This window comes from Trachemys scripta, chromosome 3, assembly GCF_013100865.1.
Source record: "Trachemys scripta elegans isolate TJP31775 chromosome 3, CAS_Tse_1.0, whole genome shotgun sequence".
Lineage (NCBI taxonomy): Eukaryota > Metazoa > Chordata > Testudines > Emydidae > Trachemys > Trachemys scripta.
The window spans coordinates 10,353,200-10,375,961 of NC_048300.1; the positions used below are offsets into that span (position 1 = coordinate 10,353,200).

The window sequence follows — 22,762 nt, forward strand, 5'->3', positions numbered from 1 at the left end:
AAAAAGAAGAACAGGAGTACTTGTGGCACCTTAGAGACTAACAAATTTATTAGAGCATAAGCTTTCGTGGACTACAGCCCACTTCTGCATCCGAAGAAGTGGGCTGTAGTCCACGAAAGCTTATGCTCTAATAAATTTGTTAGTCTCTAAGGTGCCACAAGTACTCCTGTTCTTCTTTTTACGATAAAGAGATTGCACTACAGTACTTGTATAGAGTGAATTGAAAAATACTATTTCTTTTGTTTATCATTTTTACAGTGCAAATATTTGTAATCTAAAATAATATAAAGTGAGTACTGTACACTTTGTATTCTGTGTTGTAATAGAAATCAATATATTTGAAAATGTAGAAAAAATCCACAAATATTTAATAAATTTCAACTGGTATTCTATTGTTTAACAGTGCAATTAATCGCAATTAATTTTTTGAGTTAATCGCATGAGTTAACTGTGATTAATCGACAGCTGTAATAAAATAATAATAATAATAAAACACACTCAGAGACAAGGGCTCCTTGAACTTTGGAGAGGCAATGAGCAGAATCCAGTATGAACATTACTCTGGAATTTGCTTGTGAACCGTAAGTACCAGTGCAGCACTTAACGCGATGGGCCATGGAATATCAAACACGTCTGAAGAATCTGGCCACTTCATGAAGGTGCCTAAATGGAGTTGAGCTGTGTAGAAAATCGGACCCCGATATTGTGTGCTGAGCATTTTTTTGATACCTGGCTCTATGTTGATAAGCATAATAGCAATATGTTTTGAACATCTCCTAGTCTTACAGTAAAGTACACATGTCCCTTGCTTCATATGCTTTCTAAAATCTCACTTCTTCCAGAAGTGAGTTTGTTATCCCAACCTCTGGATGTCCCAGGGTGACCAGTCTTCTGTTATTGAATATTTACATGCCTCTGTCTCTTAAATTGCTGTGTCTTAAGGGCTGTCTTCATTTTCATATATTAATACAGCACAAGCATTGTTAATGCTAAATAAATAATAATACCCCCCATGCACATTATCCTGGTAAATGTACATTTTTACTCCTGTCTCAGGTCTTCCAAAACAATTGCTCCATCATCTCAACACCCACGCCTACACTTTTATTGGTTTAGCTATGGGCCTATGATACTTGAGAAGCAATTTGCTCACACAAAGGAAGAATTAAATAGGAGAGGACATGTATTTTAATAAAGAAGGGGGCACAGATGCAAGCATAGACATTTTTCCTGAGTTTTGAAAATAATAAAGTATTCTGTAATTGTGCAGCTGAGTGTTCCATTATGGTCAAGGTCGTTTGTACAACAGTTCCTTATGTCCAAGTGCGGTAGACTCTTAAATTGCTTTTACAAAAATATTTCCAGTTATTTGTGCATGTATTTACCTTTTCCTGTACACTTAAAATTCATTCTTTGAAAATGGAGGCCTGTATACATTTGTATTGATATATCTATTTTTAAAAGAATTCTAAAACTACATTATTTCCAATTTAATTATTGATTGTTCATCATAGGCCCCATCCAACTTCCACAAACTTCAGAGGAGTTGTATCAGACCCTTTTAAAGCAATTTTGAACTGTCACTTAAAGTACCATTGTTGTACTAACCATGAGCCAAATCGTGTTTACCTTACTCACACGATTGGTCCCACTGAATTCAGCGGCATCCCTCTCATAAGAAAAGTGAGGTGGCTAGGGTGTTTTATGTTGTGTTGTGTTGTTTGGTGTTGATACAAGTGTTGCCTCTATAGACCATACGGCTAGTTTGCCTTTATTATATTCACTGTCTTGCTTTCATTACATTCCACATTCATTATATTCAGCAGTAATGCAAGGAACCTAAAGGCCTGTACCCTGTACGACATTAGCTTCAGCACTTAGCATAATGCTTGAGGCCTATGAACGTTGGCACAGATAAATGGCCCAATGGTAACCCCCCAAGTTTTGGGGAACTGAGAATAAAGTGTTTAAGAGGAAATTTTCTCAGAATTTACCAAAACTACATGAACATGAGCTAACATTCGCAGATGTCTGACCACAAGAATGCCCTATCGACGAATCGACATATATGATAATAAATTGAGATCATTAGTATACTAACCAATAGGAGAAGGGCACCTCAACATTAGTATGGTGAGGAAATACAAATAAGGAAGAGGGGAGAAACCCCTACTGAATGTGCATTAGGCATAGTGGCGTCAGCGTAACATATTATACAAGTTGCATCCCAGCCTGCGGGCAATAGGAGAGAGAGGTGTAGTCCTTGGGAGATGCCAGGATGATGGCACTGGTGAGGATGAGGAAGGTGATGGTGATGAGGAAGATAATGGCTAACATTTCAGGTTGTCCTGCAAGGAATGGTGTGAGTATATGGATGTGCAGATGGACATTCTGTACTATATCCATCTACCTTACTGAGCTGGAGTGTTTGTGACTTTGCTAAATGTATTAATAAACTATTGTAAATACAGAAGTTTTCCTAGAGTGTGAGTGTTGCAACTGTGTACCCAACTCTACAGTAATTTTAATACTGAGCCTGATCTTGGGACAAGAACCTGTCAACCCTCAAAGTGATAACTGGAATTCTTAAGTAATCAATATAATTAATACATAATCTATGAACTGGGATACACATCCATGTTGCTACTCTTGGGCAGTGTGAAAGGTACCTAAATATATATTTCCTCACATTATTCAGAATGTTTACACAACTGTATATGCTATGTCAACTGCGATAATGATATAGAATATATATAAATTTTCTATAGGCAACACATGTGACTTCTGTTTAAAAAGAATGGAAATCAATACTATCTTTTACTTCCAGGTTCTGTGAAAGCACCTGCAAAAACAGAAGATCTTATTCAGAGTGTCCTAACAGGTAATAAAAATACAGATGTTATGCAGTAGCATATTCTGAATGAATATTACGGTTTTGTCCAGGGATACGTACATTTCGTAAAATAGGCTACCTGGTTTAGACTTTTCATTGTCTGATTATTGCTGAAAGAACTTTGTGGCAAATGTACATACCAGGACTTGTTCCCTTAGGACACAATCCTGCATCTTGAATGGCAAACCCCCCATTGACTACAATGAGAGTAGGATTGGGTCCCTACAGGGAGCTTTTTCTTAATATCTCCCACTGTTGCACTACCGTCCATGCCAGTAATGGTGGGAGTATAGACACTTCCCAACTTATGCACGGAAAGCCTTGCGTAAGTCGAATTTTGCGTAAGTTGGGAACGTATAACCCGACAATTACACACAAAAAAAAAAAAAAAAAAGCTTACGGAACTTACAGAACTTTTTCCATAAGTCCGGATTTGCGTAAGTCGGGTTTGCGTAACCCGGGGAGCATCTGTATTCGGAGTCTGAATGCAGAGAAGGAACCAGTATTCTGACCACCGTGTCATCTAGATTGGCTCTGAGCAGACTTAGATGGCTTAATGCCAGCGCCTTGCATACACTAGAGCTCTTACTGGAGATTTTGGAGGTGCACCCATGATAGTGTAGCTATCAGTGCAATGTAGAGCCCAGTCCTGAAGTCAATGGCATAACTCCTAACAATAAGATACACCGCTTGTATTTCATCGTACCTAGTTGAATGTCATTGCTGGCTTAGTTTCTTGAGGACATCAAGTCCATTCTCCACTTCCAAAGCTGAGAAGCCCTTTAGTTCAACTTCTTTGAAGGGTACATTGATTCTGCTATAGTAAGAGGTATATTTTCAATTTGGTCCATGAAGCTTTAGTTTTGCAATTCTCCTGGACAATCAACTGAAAATAGAAGTAACTTGTCAAAGTGTAGCACAGCTAAAGCCTTGTGTACTGGTATGAAATGTGTCCTTATGCAAACTGTTGCCTAGAGAAGGGAGTGGGAAAGGAACAAGTAACAGTATTTACCCATGGACTGCATCGTACCTTAGGACAGAACTGCATTTGAGGTTATCTTTGGATTTCAGTTAAATACAGTGGCTTGCACTGTTTAAAATTTTATAATTGGAGGCCCATCCAGAGCTTTGGCTTCTTTTCCGTAAGGATTTCAATCAGAGAAAAATGATGCAGTTTCCGTGATTATTGTTGCAGAAGTGGAAGCACAGACTATTGAGGAGCTAAAACAACAGAAGTCATTTGTTAAACTTCAGAAGAAGCACTACAAAGAAATGAAGGACCTTGTAAAGAAACACCACAAGAAAACCACTGATCTGATCAAAGAGCACACTGCAAAATACAACGAAATCCAGAACGACTACCTGCGTCGTAGGGCAGTCTTAGAAAAAAACACAAAAAGGGAAAGTAGGAAAAGGTATGTTAACTGGTATGAGAAGGTATGTTAGTGTCCTCTCCTTTAATACAAAAGATCTTTATCCATTTACTCGTAATTGATAACATAACAAGTATGTGGAGATAGCACAAGAGTACAGATGAAAAACAAAGGCCATGAAATTCATAGATTGAATGAGGGCAGAGATCTTGAAATGAAGGTGGGACCTGCAACAATGGATAGAAGCCCCCCTTGTGATGCATTTGTTCTCTACTCGCAACCAGAGAAGACTGTCCCAATTTACATGGTAGATTGCTTGTATATATCACCTTCCCTATACAATAGGGGACACACTACTTGTGTATTGAGAAACCCACTGTCATCTGTATGGTGCTCTCCTGGGATTCAGTTGTTCTGATAATCCATTCTTTTTAGGGTGACCATACGGCCTGTTTTGCCCAGGACAGCCCCTTTCTTAAACCCTGCCCCAGCCGTTCCTTTTTGTGTGTGGCAAAAGTGGGCATTTGACCCCTTTGCTCTGGCCAACATTTGTCAAAGAAGTGCGGTGTGGAGGAACATGCGGAGGGGCGAGGGGCGAGGCCAGCCCGGTGCAGGGGGAGAGGCAAGGCTGGAGCGACCAAGGACAGCTGGGGGGGGGAGGGGAGAGGGAGGGAAGGCAAGCAGGGCACTAATGACCAGTGATAGCCTTGTGCAGGAGGAGGGGAGAGGGAGGAGGAGGCAGGGGTCAGGCGCGTGGTTTGGTGCCGCCCACGCGGGGGGAGTGGAGGAGAGGCCCTTGGGCCAGCCATGTGCAGTGTCCCGTTCTCTCTTTCAGAAACCTGGTCACCCTAATTCTTTTACAAATAGCACACACTTGATTGTGGAGTTCCCACATGCCCTGAGTAAGAGGCTGCACTTAGGTGCAGGAGCAGACCAGGGACCAATTCATAACTACAGAGTCACAATTCAATCCCTGATTCCCTCCTTGCTGCAGGCAGGAGGTAATCTGCATCAGCTCTTTACTGGCACAGATGACTTGCGTCTCCTAGCAGGCACAGTTGTCCTAGCTGATGTGCTTTTGCAAGGTGCCGCACGCTTCCCATGCCTCCCTGCTTTTCTGCAGGGAAGGAGGAGGAGTATCCCCGGGGAAACTGCTGTTGCCCCCTCTCCTTTATACTGTAACTCATGCATGTAGTCCACAGGGGGGAGATAAGAGACCACCTTATGCCCCTTTACTCTCCTGCAGAGACAAATAGGACAACCCATGCTCTGGCCCAACCCGAGCAAACAAATGGCTCTAGGTCCCACAGTGTGAATTCTAAAGGTGCAACCCTAGAGATGAAAATCAAAATTGGTCCTGTTTTATTATTTGTGGCAAGGAGGGCCATTGTTAACTTGTGTCTGCCTCCAAACTGGAACCCTGGAAAGAATTGTTAATAGAATACTAAGAATTAGACCTATTCCTTGAATCGAACACCTGATAGATTTACTGACTAACAGCGGAAAGTAATCGAATAAATTTCAAAATATGAATTCTCTAGACCACGTGGTGACGATTGATTTATTGTAAGTAGATCTGGGCAAGATGTTATGGCCCCTTCCCTTTATGCAGTCCCTTTCTATGCCCCATCTACTTTTCAATCCTCCATTGCCCTGTATTTTTTTGTTTCTGTGAAAGTGATTTTTTTTTTTTTAGTTTGTTAGAAAATAAAGGGGTATGGGCAGTGTAGTTATTTCTGTCAATTTGATGTGGGAAATGTGATTCACTAAATCTTTCGAATACTCTCAGCTTGTGCATGTAGCAGTGAACTATATATCAATAAAACCCCTAAAAACAACGACTACAAACACTTACGCAAAATATAATTACTCATGTGCCTAAGTTTATGTAGGATTAGATGCTAATAATACCACAGTTGAAGCTGCTTAATCAGGGATGCCTTTTGGTAGATTTCAGTTCATCCCAATTATTCAGCATTTTCATTTAATTATAATTTATTTAAATGTAGTAAACATTACAGCATCATTCTGCAACTCATTTAATTCAAATAATCACCATTACATTCTAAGTCCTTTTTATTATTTCATACAATTTACTACTTGCAATTCATCATAGCTTTTAAAATATGAAAACCATGAACATTAAACAAAAAAATCTCTGGGAGACAAGCAGAGAGAAAAAGCCAGGAGTGATTTCTGGCCTCTGACGTCCATAACAACACCTCTGATTGTAACTGGCAGTGAATTAGCCCACAAATCGTTCCCAGAAGGCAACTTGGCCATTTATGATTGTCCAATGACAGAACCCTCATTCAATTTAATAGGAATTTTGTACTTCTAAAGCAGCCTCCCCATATTTAAGTGACTTAGAATTTGAACATTCTGAAAACAGCCGAAGTTTGAACAGCCAAAGTTTGAGTCGATAAAATTCTTTAGCGCTGTTTGTCAGCTGTGTTATGCAGAAATTTGTAATCTGCTGTATGGTCCAATGCCAACATGCAGGACAGAAATCTGTAGGAATATGGATCAGGGCATATTTTTTCATGTTTAATTTTTTTTTGTTTAGATTGTTATTATTTTACCTTAATCCTTTAACTTTATGCACTGTTTATCTCACTTTCACATGCACCATTCACTGCTCCCTCATCAATCCCTTTCCCTGCCCTTGTTTGTTTATCTTTCTTTCCCAAGACCAAAATCTCATTCTGCTTCTTAGGGAGTTTGGTTTTTAGATTCTTTTTTTATTTTTTCCTTTGCTTCTGTGTGCTGCCTTACTCAGAATCATACTCCTCTGCTAGTTTCCTTTTTCACAGAAGTCCACAGTTCTGCAGTTCATTAAATACTTCCACACAAAGGCGCACAAATTCACTGTACATAACTTCCAAAGGAGAGTAAGTTAGCAGATATAGGGATGTTCCTAGCTCCTGAACAAACACCGGTGAGGCTTTTTATAAATGCAGGCCTAAGGTTAGGTTCCTAAATCCCCATTTAGGCACCTAAATAGGTGACTTCATTTTCAAGCTCCCATTATTCTCATTGAGGGCTGGGCTAGTTTGAAAATCAAGCCACTTATTTAGGTGCATAAATGTGAACTTACACCCAGTTTGGGAAAATGTTGGCAATTATGTTTATAGATTCATAGATTCTAGGACTGGAAGGGACCTCGAGAGGTCATCGAGTCCAGTCCCCTGCCCACACGGCAGGACCAAATACTGTCTAGACTATCCCTGATAGACATTTATCTAACCTACTCTTAAATATCTCCAGAGATGGAGATTCCACAACCTCCCTAGGCAATTTATTCCAGTGTTTAACCACCCTGACAGTTAGGAACTTTTTCCTAATGTCCAACCTAGACCTCCCTTGCTGCAGTTTAAACCCAGAACAAGAAGCAATGGGTTTAAACTGCAGCAAGGGAGGTCTAGGTTGGACATTAGGAAAAAGTTCCTAACTTTATTACTTATTGATATTGATCCTGATTCTCCACTGCACTGCAAGGTGCCTTGTACAAATTGAGTTTAAACCACTATAGCCACCACCACCACAATATTACATGTTTTACATACATTTTGCATAGAAAATGCAAATCAGTGGAGAAACCAGCCAATCATTTTAAGTGTGTGGTAGATCGTATAATTGCACTAGTAAGCATATACAGCGCAGAGAGACTTATGCATTCTTGATGGCTACAGCTACTACTTTAGACAATTGCTAAAAAAGAAAAGAAAAGAAAAAGAAAGAAAAAAATAGGAATTGTACTAACTGTCCCTATTGAATGAGTTATCGGTATTCCGTATGTCTTTGCAGATGTGAAACTGGCAGCCCGGATCACAGTTCAACTATTGAACAAGAACTGGCTGCCCTTGACTCAGAAATGACCCAGAAGTTAATAGAACTGAAGGAAAAGCAACAACAGCAGCTGCTCAATCTCCGACAAGAACAGTATTATAGTGAAAAGTATCAGAAGCGAGAACATATTAAGCTGGTAAGTGTAAAGACTCACGGCTTATACTTCTTTTTTGAGGCTCTCTCAGTCATTAGTGGAAGTTAGGTATTGTTATTAATTCAGTTGCATTTTGTCCTGCACTTCCCTTCCCGGACTCCAGTTCTGAGCCTTAATTTATCCAGATCCACAGTGTGCATTCTGTGTTCAGTGAAAACAAAACGGTGGCCAATGATAGATGGTGACTTGGGCATGAAACCACACAAATAAACTAGTCAAACGCCACACGTAAGACTGACTCTTACTCACTTGCTTGGGCTACCAGCATCACAGGGAGGTGGGAAAGAGACCACTGCTTCTCCTCCGACCACCCAGAAATGGGTGAAGCCAAACTCTGTCCCTCCTCACCAACCTGAACACTCCAGCCAGCAGAGCTGAGTGAGCACTGAAGGGAATGTAAACCGACTGCTTCCACTGTGGAGCAAGGGAGCGATCGGGGAGGGAATTGTGCCTGATAGTCTGGTCTACTCCTGCAGCTGTACATCTATGCACTGATTGTTGCTCGGGGCGGATTGTAAACTGACAGTCTAGCCTTACACGCAGAGTTGGTCAGGGATTTTTTACAGCAAATGCCAGTTTGTCAAAACTAAAACTTTTCATGGAAGTGTATCGATTTCTATGAAACGTTTAGAGCAAGCAGAAGATAGAGAATGGAATGCCAAAGCAGTTCCATGGCTTCCAAGAATATTTGTATAAGCTATATAAATATACCAAGGGAGATTTTCAAATGCACTCAGCATTGCTCTACTCTGCTCCCTTTGAAGTCAATGGTAAAATTTCCACTGATTTCAACCAGAGCAGAATTATACCAACCACAAGCACTCGGCTTCCCCGGAGGTAAAAGTGGAACAATGATACACACCTCCTTTGTAAACTGCTTTGAGACACATGAATGAAAAGTGCTATATAAGAGCTAGGTATTTACTATTATTGAAAATCCTGCTCACAAGGTGTGACATAGGAAAAGGAAAAAAATTTTCTTAGAGGTTTTAGTTATTCGTTGATTGACAGTTGCCTCTGCAGGTTGTATTATCAGTGAAAGGACTGGGCCAGAGATGGAGAAGCCTCAAGAAAACTGTAACCACACGGGGTATTTTGATAAGGCACACAATGATCTTATTAGTCAGCAGTAAGCAAGACAAGAATAGAAGTAAGCTCTGGCAGGTCTATGGAGTGGGTGGAACATCCTGACTGATAGACTTACACAAGTTAAACAGAGGCAAAAGAAGGAGAGATGGAATGTCCAGTGGTTAGGGCCCTAGTCTGGGACTCTAGAAACCCAGGTTGGGTTCCCTACTATACCACAGACTAACTGTATGAGTGTGGGCAAGTCACTTAGCCTCTCTGTGCCTTAGTTCCCTACCTGTAAATTGGAGATAATAAAACTTCCCTACCTACAGGGTTGTTGCAAGGATAAATACATTAAAGATGAGAGCTGATCAGATACTACAGTGATGGGAACTATCTAGGTATCTTACACAGAGGACCTATTTAGTTGTCTGTTCCATCCCTTTGTTTCTTTGTTTCCATCTCTTTGTTTCTTTGAGAAACTATGTTTTTCTAGCTTCCTTCTATGCTCCAGCTAGCAGCTAATCAGCAAGTTGTAGTCTTTGCAGTTACACTTTGTAATTTCCTATCTCGAGTGCTGACCCTCAAGGTGACATAGCCCAACATAAGAATGGCTACAGATGTATTCCACCTATGCCCTGGTCTGCCATCATTTCTCAAGTAGCTACGGTGCTCAGGCTTAGAAAAAATTGCAGTTAGAAAATTTCCCTTTGATATAACATGTTAGCGATAAAGACTTTTAAAATCCTTTGTCTTGGCTCTCTGCCAGCACTCAAAGCAATATGTTGTCTTTAAAGTAATTGAGAAATTCTCTTTCTGTTCATTCCTCACAAAGAGATAAGTTTTCTCTTGTACCTGAAAAGCTCTACATACTCCAACATACATCAAATGTCATGAAAAGCAAAAAATGTATGATGTTGCATGATGTGAAAAAATCCACACAATTTAATATACTGAGTTATTTTTGATTATATACGTAAGTCTAATAGAGTGACTGAATACTTATATGTTTTTGAAAAACACAGCGCTAATAAAAATTAACTGGCAAAGCAAGAAAGGGTAGGAGTGCACTTGTCATCTTTGCCTCTTTTGTAGTTTATCATCAAAGTTAGGGTAGATATCTTGTCCCCATATAAGTCCATGGGAATTTGGCCATTGTGTTTAACCAGGCCAGGATTTCACCCTCAGTCCCTAACTTGCAATTGGGTCCACACAGAGATCCACTTTTGGGGATTGCTGGATCAAGGACTTGGCTTGTATTTTGCACTGTAGACCTTGGGCAGTTTGTAATGCAGACTCTTGTTTAAAAAATAGCTTTTGAAAAAACTTGTGCTTAAAAACACTGAGTGGCTGCCCCGGAACCCCAGCGAATGCAGTAAGGTTCTCTGAAGTGCAAGTCCAACAGAATTTGGCTGCTTCTATACAGTATACATAGCTGTTGTAATTTTTAATATTCATCTGTTAAAAAACAACGTAAACAACCCTTCGGTAATATCAGTAGTTTTCATTTATAAAATGTCTTCAGTTTATTTTCTATAAAAGTTTAGGTGGGAACTTTTCATGTTGATGTATCCTTTTGCTATAGTTTGTTGATATGTTCATACCTTTCAGGAAGATAGATATAGATTTTTTTTCCTCTGGAAAAAATTGAATGTAATTGTGTAATTAAAGACTGTATCATAATGCATATGTAAAAGGGGGTCAAATTAAGGTTGGATAAGCAACCTTAGTTCTGGCATTTCCTAACTTTTGGGTGCTTGACTTTTCAACTTTAATAAAGTTCTTTTAATGTAGCTTTTTTTAGTGTAATTTCCCAAATTTTCTAAAAAAAGCAAACCGAAAAAGCAGACATTCCATCGTATTGACACCACATGGATCAACAGCAGGTTTGGAACTTTTAGATCCATGCTACAGACCTGTGGCACTTCAGCTAACAGAGTGGGTTGTTGTGCTGTGTACGGCCCAGCACTAGAGGTAATGGGACCCTTCATGAATGGGTTTCACAGATATTTGCTGACAGGAGAGAAACGGTGAGACTCAGGAATCTTGGGTTCCATTCAGAGCTCTGGAAGGGAGTGTCTCATGGGGGATAGGTATAAACTCTTCTGCTTTTTTTCTCCCCAAACTCATCTGCTCCAACCCGTCCCAGTCTCCACTCCTCAGGTGTCTCATCCCAGTCTCCTGGCCCATCAAGTCCTACTCTGATCCATCCAGTCTTCTCAAGTCCCAATCTCCTTATTTATTCTCCTTATTTACCCATTTCCAGTTACCCACATTCCACCTCCCCCCGAGCACTTTGTCCCCAGACTCCTTGCCTAGCGATGCCTCCTCTCTGCTGTCAGCTCCTCATCCAGTCTGTCTGTCTCTCTCTCTCTCTCACCGTGGCCTTCTGTGTGACTCTTTCTCCATCCCAAATGGTTTCCAGTCCCAATCTCCTTCCTCGGGCTCCTCGTCCGATCTCTGCGACCCTTATCCCAGTTCTCCCCTCCCACCTGAGTTCCTTGTCTGATCTGCCTCCTTTTCCCTTTTACTTTGTTCCCTCTGTTGCAGTTTCAGGACAGATGCACCTGTTTCCCCCCTCATGGTCCATCAGTGGCACCCATTCTAGGCTTCTGGCTCCCAGCCGTCACCTAACTTGAGCAGAGACCTGCATCTGACTCTCTTCTGACCAGGGGTTTTTAAAGCTGCACAGTTGCCTGCCTTACACTATGATATCCCCAGCAAGCCAGACTGCCTAAACAGGCCAGGGTCTGCACTTTGCATTCTCTCTGATTACTATGAACAGTGTGATTGCCAGCAGTTATGAGTTACCACACCGCTCCTTCTAACCAAGCACATTTATTCTTAAGGTGGAAGCATTACAGAGAAAACATATTAAAAACAATAAAAGAACCTACCTGCTAAAAAGCTTACCAGAGGTCACCCACAACTCCAGCATTGGACTCTGGTAGATGTCAGTCCTTCAAAACCCAAAGCTGGGTTTTCGCCAGTGTTGCAAGGTCATTGCTGTCTCAGATTCAGAACCAGAAGCCAGGCTGGGCAGTTCAGCCATTTCTTTATATCCCTTGGGCCTTTGATCTCCAGTCTCTGGGAACAGGCAATCAGCAGACAAAGACTTAGCCACAGGACATAGCTTCAAAAGGCAGGAGTTTTGCATAACCAGAGGTGGGAAACTTTCATTAATTTCCCCCGAGGCGTACCCCAGGAAATCCACTTAACACTTATTGTCCATTCTTGTCTGGCACATTTTTAGGATAGTCCTTTGAACTCCCATGCCTCACATCACATCTCCCCCCTACAGAGGTAACATAGAATCCTGGCCCACAATAATACATAAACTTTGCATTTAATACGATGGAACCCAAAGATACTTAGGACTTGTCTACACTTATCAGGGGATCGACATGTGATGATCGACGCATCGGCGGTTGCTTTAGTGCATCTAGTAAAGACCCGCTAAATCGACTGCAGATCACTCTCCCGTCGACATAGCATAGTGTGGACCCTGCGGTAAATAGATCTAAGTAACGTCGACTTGAGTTACGCTATTAATGTAACTCAAATTGCATAGCTTAGCTTGACTTTCCCCTGTAGTGTAGACAAGGCCAATCCCAGTTTTCTCCCTGGATCCCAGTCCCAGTCTCCTTGCAAACCAATCCCAGGCTCCACTTCCTACTGCCAGTCCCAGTCTCCTTGTTCAGCCAGCCCCAGTTTCTCTCTCCCCTCCACTGCCAGCCTCCAGTCCCAGTTTCCTTTCTGCATCTCCTTGGCTTAATCTACTTCTCCCCCCCATCCTCCCACGGCTTCAGCTCTTCTCCCCTCTGCATTTGGATCAGTGCAGCTACACCGATACAGCATTTGTAGTGTGGACATGCCCTCTGCCTGTTACAACTGTGTGAGGTTTAATTCTGAAGCTAACTCCTTGCTTGCTGTAATACCAGGGATTTTGATTGGGTCACACTGTGCAAATTAAGGTCCCATCCCTATTAGGAGCTCTGTGTGAGTGCTGGGATCTGCCTGCAAAACTCTCTGCAGGATCAAGGCCTAAAGGCTCTCAGGGACACTGCCATTTTCTAAAACTATCAAGTTCAAACATGTTGTCTCTTCATTGTTCTTTCATTGTGTGAAATACATATGGAATGCTCTCACATATCTGATTGTTCGTAACTTCTCTTGGTGAATGGGAGATGTGTGATTACACGGAGAAAGTGTTTATGCTGCATTCATGGATAGCGGTTGTTCATTTCACATTACGGAGATGCTGTTCAGAACTCCATAGTTAAGGTTGGAGTTTGATTTTGCACTTAAAGAAGCCTTGTTTTATATGAAAAATGCAGTATATTCTCAACAAACTTTCAGTGCTTACTCTCTGAGTATAGATTGGATTTTCTGAGAATTTACAAGTAGGGCTGTCAAGCGATTAAAAAAATTAATTGTAATTAATTGTGTGATTAAAAAGATTAATCGCGATTAATTGTGCTGATAAACAGTAATACAATGCCATTTTTAAATATTTTTGGATGTTTTCTATATTTTCAAAAATATTGATTTCAATTATAACACAGAATACAAAGTGGTCAGTGCTCACTTTGTATTTATTTTTTATTACAAATATTTGCACTGTAAAAAACAAAAGAAACCATATTTTTCAATTCACCTAATACAAGTATTGTAGTGCAATCTCTTTATCATGAAAGTTGAACTTAGAAATGTAGAATTATGTACAAAAAAAATTCAAAAATAAAACAATGTAAAACTTTAGAGCTTACAAGTCCAATCAGTCCTAATTCTTGTTCAGCCAATCACTCAGACAACCAAGTTTGTTTACATTTGCAGGAGATAATGCTGCCTGCTTCTTGTATACAATGTCACCTGAAAGTGAGAACAGGTGTTCGCATGGAACTGTTGTAGCCAGCGTCACAAGATATTTACATGACAGATGCGCTAAAGATTCATATGTCCCTTCATGCTTCAATCACCATTCCAGAGGACAGGAGTCCATGCTGATGACAGGTTCTGCTCGATAACAATCCAAAGCAGTGTGGACCAACGCATGTTCATTTTCATCGTCCGAGTCAGATGCCATCAGCAGAAGGTTGATTTTCTTTTTTGGTGATTTGGGTTCTGTAGTTTCCGCATCAGAGTGTTGCTCTTTTAAGACTTCTGAAAGCATGCTCCACACCTCATCCCTCTCCGATTTTGGAAGTCACTTCAGTTTCTTAAAATCTTGGATCGAGTGCTGTAGCTATCTTTAGAAATTTCACATTGGTATCTTCTTTGAATTTTGTCAAATTTGCAGTGAAAGTGTTCTTAAAACGAACAACATGTGTGGGTCATCATCTGAGACTGCTATACCATGAAATATGTGGCAGAATGTGGGTAAAACAAAGCAGGAGACATATAATTCTCCCCCCAGGAGTTCACTCACAAATTTAATTAACACCTTATTTTTTTAATGAGCGTCATCAGCATGGAAGCATGTCCTCTGGAATGATGGCTGAAGCATGAAGAGACATATGAATCTTTATTGCATCTGGCACGTAAATATTTTGCGACGCCAGCTACAACAGTGCCATGCGAACACCCGTTCTTGCTTTCAGGTGACATTGTTGTTTTTAGAGATTGGCTGAACAAGAAGTAGGACCGAGTGGACTTGTAGAGTCTAAAGTTTTACATTATTTTGTTTTTGAGTTCAGTTATGTAACAAAAAAAACTACATTTGTAAGTTGGACTTTCATGATAAAGAGATTGCACTACAGTACTTGTATGAGGAGAATTGAAAAATACTATTTCTTTTGTTTATCATTTTTACAGTGCAAATATTGGTCATCAAAAATAATATCAAGTGAGCACTGTACACTTTGTATTCTGTCTTGTAACTGAAATCGATATATTTGAAAATGCAGAAAAACATCCAAAAATATTTAATACATTTCAATTGGTATTCTATTGTTTAACAGTGCGATTAATCTCGATTACTTTTTTTTAATCGTGATTAATTTTTTTGAGTTAATCGCACGAGTTAACTGCGATTAATCAACAGCCCTATTTACAAGTAAATCTCTTAATTAATTTGAGTTAAGGTTAACTGAGTTAAGGTTAACTGAGTTAAGGTTAATTAAAAATTTAGCATGTCCCAGTCTTTTCTTCATCCTCAATTAGCTTAATAAAAGAGGCTCTTCAAACTTTCCGTTAGGTACCATGGTTACAATTTTGTGCATAGGCTATATATGTAAAACAATATATAAAACAAAACAAAAAAACAAATGTTAAGGATACAAGTCAAGTATTCAAATGTTAGGAAACAGGGCCGGCTCCAGGGTTTTTGCCGCCCCAAGTGGCGAAGGGGGGAAAAAAAAAAAGCCGCAATCGCGATCGGCGGCAGCTCCACCGCGCTGCTTTCTTCTTCGGCGGCAATTCGGCAGCAGGTCCTTCCCTCCGAGAGGGACAGGAACCCTCCACCGAATTGCTGCCGAAGAGCCCGACGTGCCGTCCCTTCCCCTTGGTCACCCCAAGCACCTGCTTGCTCAGCTGGTGTCTGGAGCCGGCCCTGTTAGGAAATACCAGCATGTTTAACTGACCCATAAATAAATATTTCCTGGCCGGGGGCCAATTGTTGCCCTTAAGCCCAGTGGGCTGGCCTGGGTATGAGCAGGAACCAGATTTCGCCCACTGATTTTATTTCTCTTGTCGTCATTAATTTTCTCTTATCTCTTGATTTTGTCATGTTACATATACTGCATAGGAAAAACTATTGAGGAAAGTCATTCCCCCTAGGTCAAGAGGAATGTAACTGCTTTTGGTGAAGATTACTAGCCATTGTGGGTATTCGCTATTTCTGAAATGCTCTCCAATTGATTTTTCTCCTGGCCGGTTTGAGGTCATCTTAAAAGTTGGAATCACCTCTGCCCAAGCAATATTTCTTTATCTCTCAAGATAAATAGTGAATTGATTCTCACTGGCACTTTCTGCTAATGGCAGGTTTGAATAGGTCCTGAAGCTGAGTCAGCATTCTAATTCCTTTCCAGGCCAGACATAAGACTGGCTCTCGCTTTCTCTCTCAAGATTTCTCTATCTCATTTGCCTTCGCCTTTCTTTCTTCCTCACACCCACACTCTTAAGAGATAAAACATCATTGAACGACAGGAGGATTTGGTAAGAACTTGGAATTCCCAATATTGTGTGATGCATTCCACTGACAAGAAGATGTGAGGAGAACATTGCACAGTTACGCACTCAAAGAGAGGAAATGCCAAAGTTAAGGAGGCGTTCAGATCCTTATCACTACCCCCTTGGGCTTTATAGTCTGGTCTGTGTTTATGTGATCACTAGCTATTTTTCAGATAACACAAAGTCATATCATACCATTTTTCCTGTAGCATTAGTTGCATATCCGTATCATTTTGAAGTATTGTGTCCCTGCCATACAAATAGTGCAAAAAAAGCATGTATGTGAAAAATACACCATGAACCCTTGCTACACAACATACCGCAGGTTAACTATAGCAGAGTAATATGCAATGCGCCTTTATGTTTGCAGTTGGAGGACCAGAAAGCAAACCCCTTGTTCACACTGATGAGCAGTTACATAATTATTCCAAAGTCCTCAGGAAGCCGCCCTTGGTTTCGGTAATGAGCTATGTCTAAAATGGGCTGTGTCTAATCTTTTTATTTGGAATGAAAAATTTGTATTACTTTTATACAAACAACCATTTTGGACTAGTATGTAATTATTTTGTGGGGCTTCATATTGTCTGTAAACTCATTTTCCTGCTTACATTTACATTTCAAGACACATAATGACGGTTCCCCAAGCTTGGTTACATTTTCTGAATTGTTCAGTTCTGAAGGGTCATGATAATTACTTTCTCAATAAGAAACATGCTGATAGTTTCCTCTGAGCTTTATTTTTTCTGATGAAAATTTGCTTCATAGACAAATGAGAATTCTGTCTTAGTTGTATACTTTGTTATTCTGTAGTTCTAGGAGAGGGTTCATACCTAATACCCTCCTTTTGTTCTCTGCAAATAGGAAATAAAAATTGGATTTTACTATGTTTTGTTCTGGTCTCCCATGTTTAAGAAGGATGAATTCAAACTGGAACAGGTACAGAGAAGGACTACTAGGATGATCCGAGGAATGGAAAACCTGTCTTATGAAAGGAGACTCAAATAGCTTGGCTTGTTTAGCCTAACCAAAAGAAGGCTGAGGGGAGATATAGTTGCTCTTTATAAATATATCAGAGGGATAAATATCAGGGAGGGAGAGGAATTATTTAAGCTTAGTACCAATGTGGACACAAGAACAAATGGATATAAACTGGACATTAGGAAGTTTAGACTTGAAAATAGATGAAGGTTTCTAACCATCAGAGGAATGAAGTTCTGGAACAGCCTTCCAAGGGGAGCAGTGGGGGCAAAAGACATATCTGGCTTCAAGACTAAGCTTGATAATTTTATGGAGGGGATGGTATGATGGGATAGCCTAATTTTGGCAATTAATTGATCTTTGATTATTAGCAGGTAAATATGCCCAATGGTCTGTGATGGGATGTTAGAGGGGATGGGATCTGAGTTACTACAGAGAATTCTTTCCTGGGTGCTGGCTGGTGAGTCTTGCCCACATGCTCAGGGTTTAATTGATCGTCATATTTGGGGTCGGGAAGGAATTTTCCTCCAGGGCAGATTGGCAAAGGCCCTGTAGGTTTTTCGCCTTCCTCTGCAGCGTGGGGCACGGGTCACTTGCTGGAGGATTCTCTGCACCTTGAGGTCTTTAAACCACAATTTGAGGACTTCAATAACTCAGACATAAGTTAGGGATTTGTTACAGGATTAGGTGGGTGAGATTTTGTGGGCTGTGTTGTGCAGGAGGTCAGACTAGATGATCATAATGGTCCCTTCTGACCTTAAAGTCTATGAGTCTATGAACTACCCTTTACTATACATTCTCTGTATAGTAGTATCTGATTATTTTACTGAATTATTCCTAAACTATAGTGGTCTTCAAGTGAAATATATCAGTGATCCTTTTATGACTCATAATATTGTGAAGTTAGTCTCATATGATGTAGGAAAGTATTATTCCCCCTTTTACAGATGGGGAAACTGAGGCATTTTTGTTAATAGGGACCACTCTTGTTCTCACTGAAGTCAATAGAGATTTTGTCTCTGCCTTCAGTGGGAACAGAATTTGGCCTTAAATTTGCCCACAGTCATAGAACAGGTCTCTGGCAGAGCCAGATCACAGATCTTCTAACTCCCAGTCCTGTGTTTTAACCTGTAGTCCTTGCTTCCTAGATATGAGCAAAGAGAGCCTTCTAACCCAATGTGCATGAATCTATTACTTCTACCTGGCCACACCAAAATCAAAATTGTTACAAATAACAGCTTTCTGTTCATGGCAACAGTATACCACACTTGCAGAGAAACTGAACTAGACAAAGGCACGGAGATTCAGTTGTAATTTATCAATGACCACAATTATTCTTGTTCATAAGTAGGAAAACACTTGAAAGCTAATGAAATTTTTATATGTAAGTCCACAGTCCTCAAGAAGACAATCCATACTTAACTGATAGAACTGCTACTAACTTTTAATCACATATACATACTGGTGATGATATAACATTTGCACGTGTTCCCCACACTATGTCTTTGAAGAAATCTTGGATTATTTATGATGAAAAAAATGTAAGATGCTCATTGTTTGGCTTTTTTCAGCTCATTCAGAAGCTGACAGATGTGGCAGAGGAATGTCAGAGCAGCCAGTTAAAGAAACTGAAAGAGACTTGTGAAAAGTAAGATGCTACTCTCATATAACTAACTAAATCTTCAGCATCTAACTTCTGGTTGAAATATGTATGTGTGTGTAGGCTTATCTTTATTTCTCTTTCCTGTAGAGAAAAGAAGGAGTTAAAGAAGAAAATGGACAAGAAGAGACAGGAGAAGATCACGGAAGCTAAATCCAAGGATAAAAATCAAGTGGACGAGTAAGTGTATTCTAAAATTGTGTTCGATTTTATGAAGAGGTTCAAGGACATTTGGTCCATGTGACATCAAAAGAAAAGCCTCAACTAAATGATCAGTATGCAGACAGTAAGGGATCACCAAAGGAACCAGGCCACCTCCTATTGAATGAATCCAAACCTCTTCTCCACATGTAGTGGAGCTGAAGGGGTGCGCTTTTGCACTGCACTCCATATCAAATGAGAATCCTCATGAAAAGAGCCAAGGTCAGTGTGATGACAGAAGGGCACACCTAGGCCCCAATCCCACAAACACTTCTACCTGTGGGTGAATAAGCCTGTTGGCTTCAAATCAACATTGTCAAGTGACTCGTGTGTTGGAGTGTTTGTGGGATTAGGCCTGGATTTGAGAGACACCCTTAAAACACACTATAAAATGAATGTTCTGTGGGCCATTTTCGATATGCAGCATACAAGGAAAGGAATGTGGCAGTCTGGCCCCTCCATGAGTGCAGGGTTCAAGTAGTTTGGGAGCCTTGTTTGAGAAATGCAACCTTACCTGCATATTATCTTTTCCTATGTTTAAAAAATTCTAATGTTATTGAATGATAGCATGCACTCAAACTACTGACAGTTCCTGAGGCTTTCATTTCACCTTAACAGAGTTTGTTGGGTAGGAATTTTCTTTCTTTTTAACTTTACCTATTATTAACTCATTTCTGAATGCAACAAACAGCATCGTTATAATGGAGGGTTTGTGGTAGTTTTGTAATGTCACCTCAGATCCTGTGCTATCAATCCTTCTTTCATGCTAGCTTTAGCCAATGTGGAGCTACTCCTGATTTTTCAACAGTGGAAGTGAGAAGAATTGGGTTTTGTGGGTGCAGTATCTGTAAAAAGGTGCAAAAATATTGATTTGATTTGTGGTTCACAAATAAGCACAGAATATATCTGGGTAAGTGGACTATATCCTCCTCTAGTGTGCAGTACATAGGATTTGTTTGTTTTCCTCAATTCCTTTTTGGCAAATAATTCAAAGAGAGAATAGAACATTTTAGGTTGCACTACTGTATTTATTATTAGTTATCAATCTTTGTGTAGGGCCTAGTGGGTCTCAAACCCAGGCTTGTAGAGTTGCTAGACAGCAAACACCTCTGCATTGCTACCCAGGAACAGCTGTAACTAGTTTGTGTATCCCTACCCATGACCCGCTCCGGACACCAACCACAGGAAGTCCCGCCTCAAGGGGCTTGTGAGGTGGCACCTTTATGGCACTTGATTGGCTCACTGCTCTATATAAACCCAAGCAGTGTTTCAGGAAGTGTCCAGTGTGGGTTACTAGCTAGCTACTGTGACCACTTTGTATTTCCTGTTCCTGAGTCCTGGTATTGACTTTTGCTCTGATTTGGACCTTGACTCCTACGTGGACCCTGCTACCCAGTACTGACCCTCAGCCTGATCTCCGACTTGTCCCTAGCTCTGTCCACAGCTGGACCCTTGGCCTGACTATTCACTCTGATACTGACTCTGAACTCCGGTGTTTGTTCTGCCTACTGAGCTCCTGCCACTAGTCCTGCCTAACTCTGCCCAAGATCCTGATGCTTTGTAATATTTAAAACCAAATTAAAAAAAAAAAACTGCAAAAGAATTTAAAAAACCCAAGCAAACAAAAAACCAAAACAAACCCCCAAGCTTTTCCACAAAGCCACGATTATACAGTGTTTAATATAGTGTTACCACTGTGTATAGTTTGGAGCTTCTCCTTGTAGGAAAAAGAAATACATATTTTTATTGATAGAAATGAAAGATGGGCTACAGAGATAAAAGGACTACCGCGCATGACCTGAGAACAGACATTAGAGGAATGTAATAAGCAGCCTAAAGAGAAGATGACAAAATGGGAATAATAAGTGATAGTGTAAAAGGGGAAGAATTATTTAAGGTGGTTAAAGTTGGCATAATGGCACGGAAACAAAATTGGGAAAAATCAGTTAGACATTATGAAAAATGTTCTAACAGTAAAATCAATTGCAACGTGAAATGATTTGCCTGTAGAGAGATTATTGAAATATCAACGTAGGTGTTCAAAAGGAAGCAGACAAAAGTCCCTGAGCAGGCTCCCTCAAACTCCTTGCCCAGGTAAATCCAGTGGAGGCAGCAAAAGGAGCAGGAAACTCGTTATATTTCTCCCCAGCTGTTCCAACAAGTGGACACAGTTTGCCCCTCCCCACTGAAAGAGGTAGCAGGACCTGTGTGCAAACCCAGTGGATCACATCAAGACCTCCTGTGCAAGTAGGTATTTGAGGCTGCTCTCTTGCAAATGTGGGAAATCAAAACACGCCCAGATTAATATATTGTGCCAAGCTTTGCAGGCTTTCATTTTTCTATTATCCTTAATTTTTCCCTGTCTCTAGGGTTTGCATAGCTGCCTGGAAGCAACATATTTTAGTCCCTTATGTATAGATAGGTTTACCAAGCCATTCAAAATTCTGTTTAACCTCTTAAGTGCTCCTTGATTTTATTGAAATATTGCAACTACTCCATCATTTGGGGACAGTTCCTCCCCCCTCTGCGAACTTCACAAACAATAAAGAAACATCTTACACTATATACTCATCATACTACATACCATCATCTCTAATAAGCTGCATGTTCATTGTGGGCTTGATACTGCGATCATTGAAGTCAATGGCAAAGCTCCCATTCATTTTAATGGTACGGAATCAGGGCCTATATTGCAACAGGTAAAATTTTCAAAGGCCCATAAGTGGCTTTGGAGCCTAAGTCCCACTGACTTCTAATGTATGTGCACTGCCCCTGCTATGGTGCACGTGTCTATGGCAGTGTGTGCTGACTCTGGCCAGGCGGTCCTGAAAAAAATCTGTCTAAAAGGTCACTGCAGATGAAGCTGCTAAGATGTTCCTGCCCAAGTTCTCCTGCCTTCCCTTAAAGGGGTTGTAAAGAAAACCAGTAGAAACCTCTTTTTGTTGTTCCCAGTCAATGTGGCAGCTGAGAGGTTACCCAACAGGGCACAGCAGCATTGTTGTGGAGCAGAACAAGACAATGCAGTTCAAAAGCAGAAGACAAGCAGCCGTGCCCTATCCCTAAAATATTGCAGCACATCACCAGCTAAACTATCACGTTAGCAGAGAAGCTCTGTGAACCATCATTTGGCCTGCCAGGCTGTCTGCCATTGTAGAGTTAGACCCTATCCAATGCCTACATACAGTGAAACCCTGCTATACCGCAATGTTTGAGGTCCAAAAAATTACATCGCGCTAAATGCGGGGTTGCGGTATAGCGGGGTTTCAAGCCCTCAGTGGTCCCCAAGGCGGTGCATTGATGTGCGCCGCCTAGTGCCCCTAGTGCCTAGTGCCCTGCAGGGGAGAGAAGCTGTGGCCCCGCGCCTGCCGGGGACAGTGAGCACCGGCGCTCGCAGCCCTGTTGTTCTCTGTCCCTGG

The 22,762-nt window shown here is 40.8% G+C and overlaps 1 protein-coding gene across 1 annotated transcript in view; it reads left to right on the plus strand.

Annotated features, from left to right (window-relative positions):
• Positions 1–22,762, plus strand: part of PLCB1 (phospholipase C beta 1) — a gene marked incomplete in the record, with an annotated part of 630,990 nt that overhangs the window by 512,457 nt on the left and 95,771 nt on the right. Inside the window, 5 exon segments of the mRNA XM_034764106.1 lie at positions 2,828–2,881; positions 4,089–4,308; positions 8,074–8,251; positions 19,057–19,133; positions 19,236–19,325. Coding sequence (XP_034619997.1) covers positions 2,828–2,881; positions 4,089–4,308; positions 8,074–8,251; positions 19,057–19,133; positions 19,236–19,325 — 619 coding nt within the window.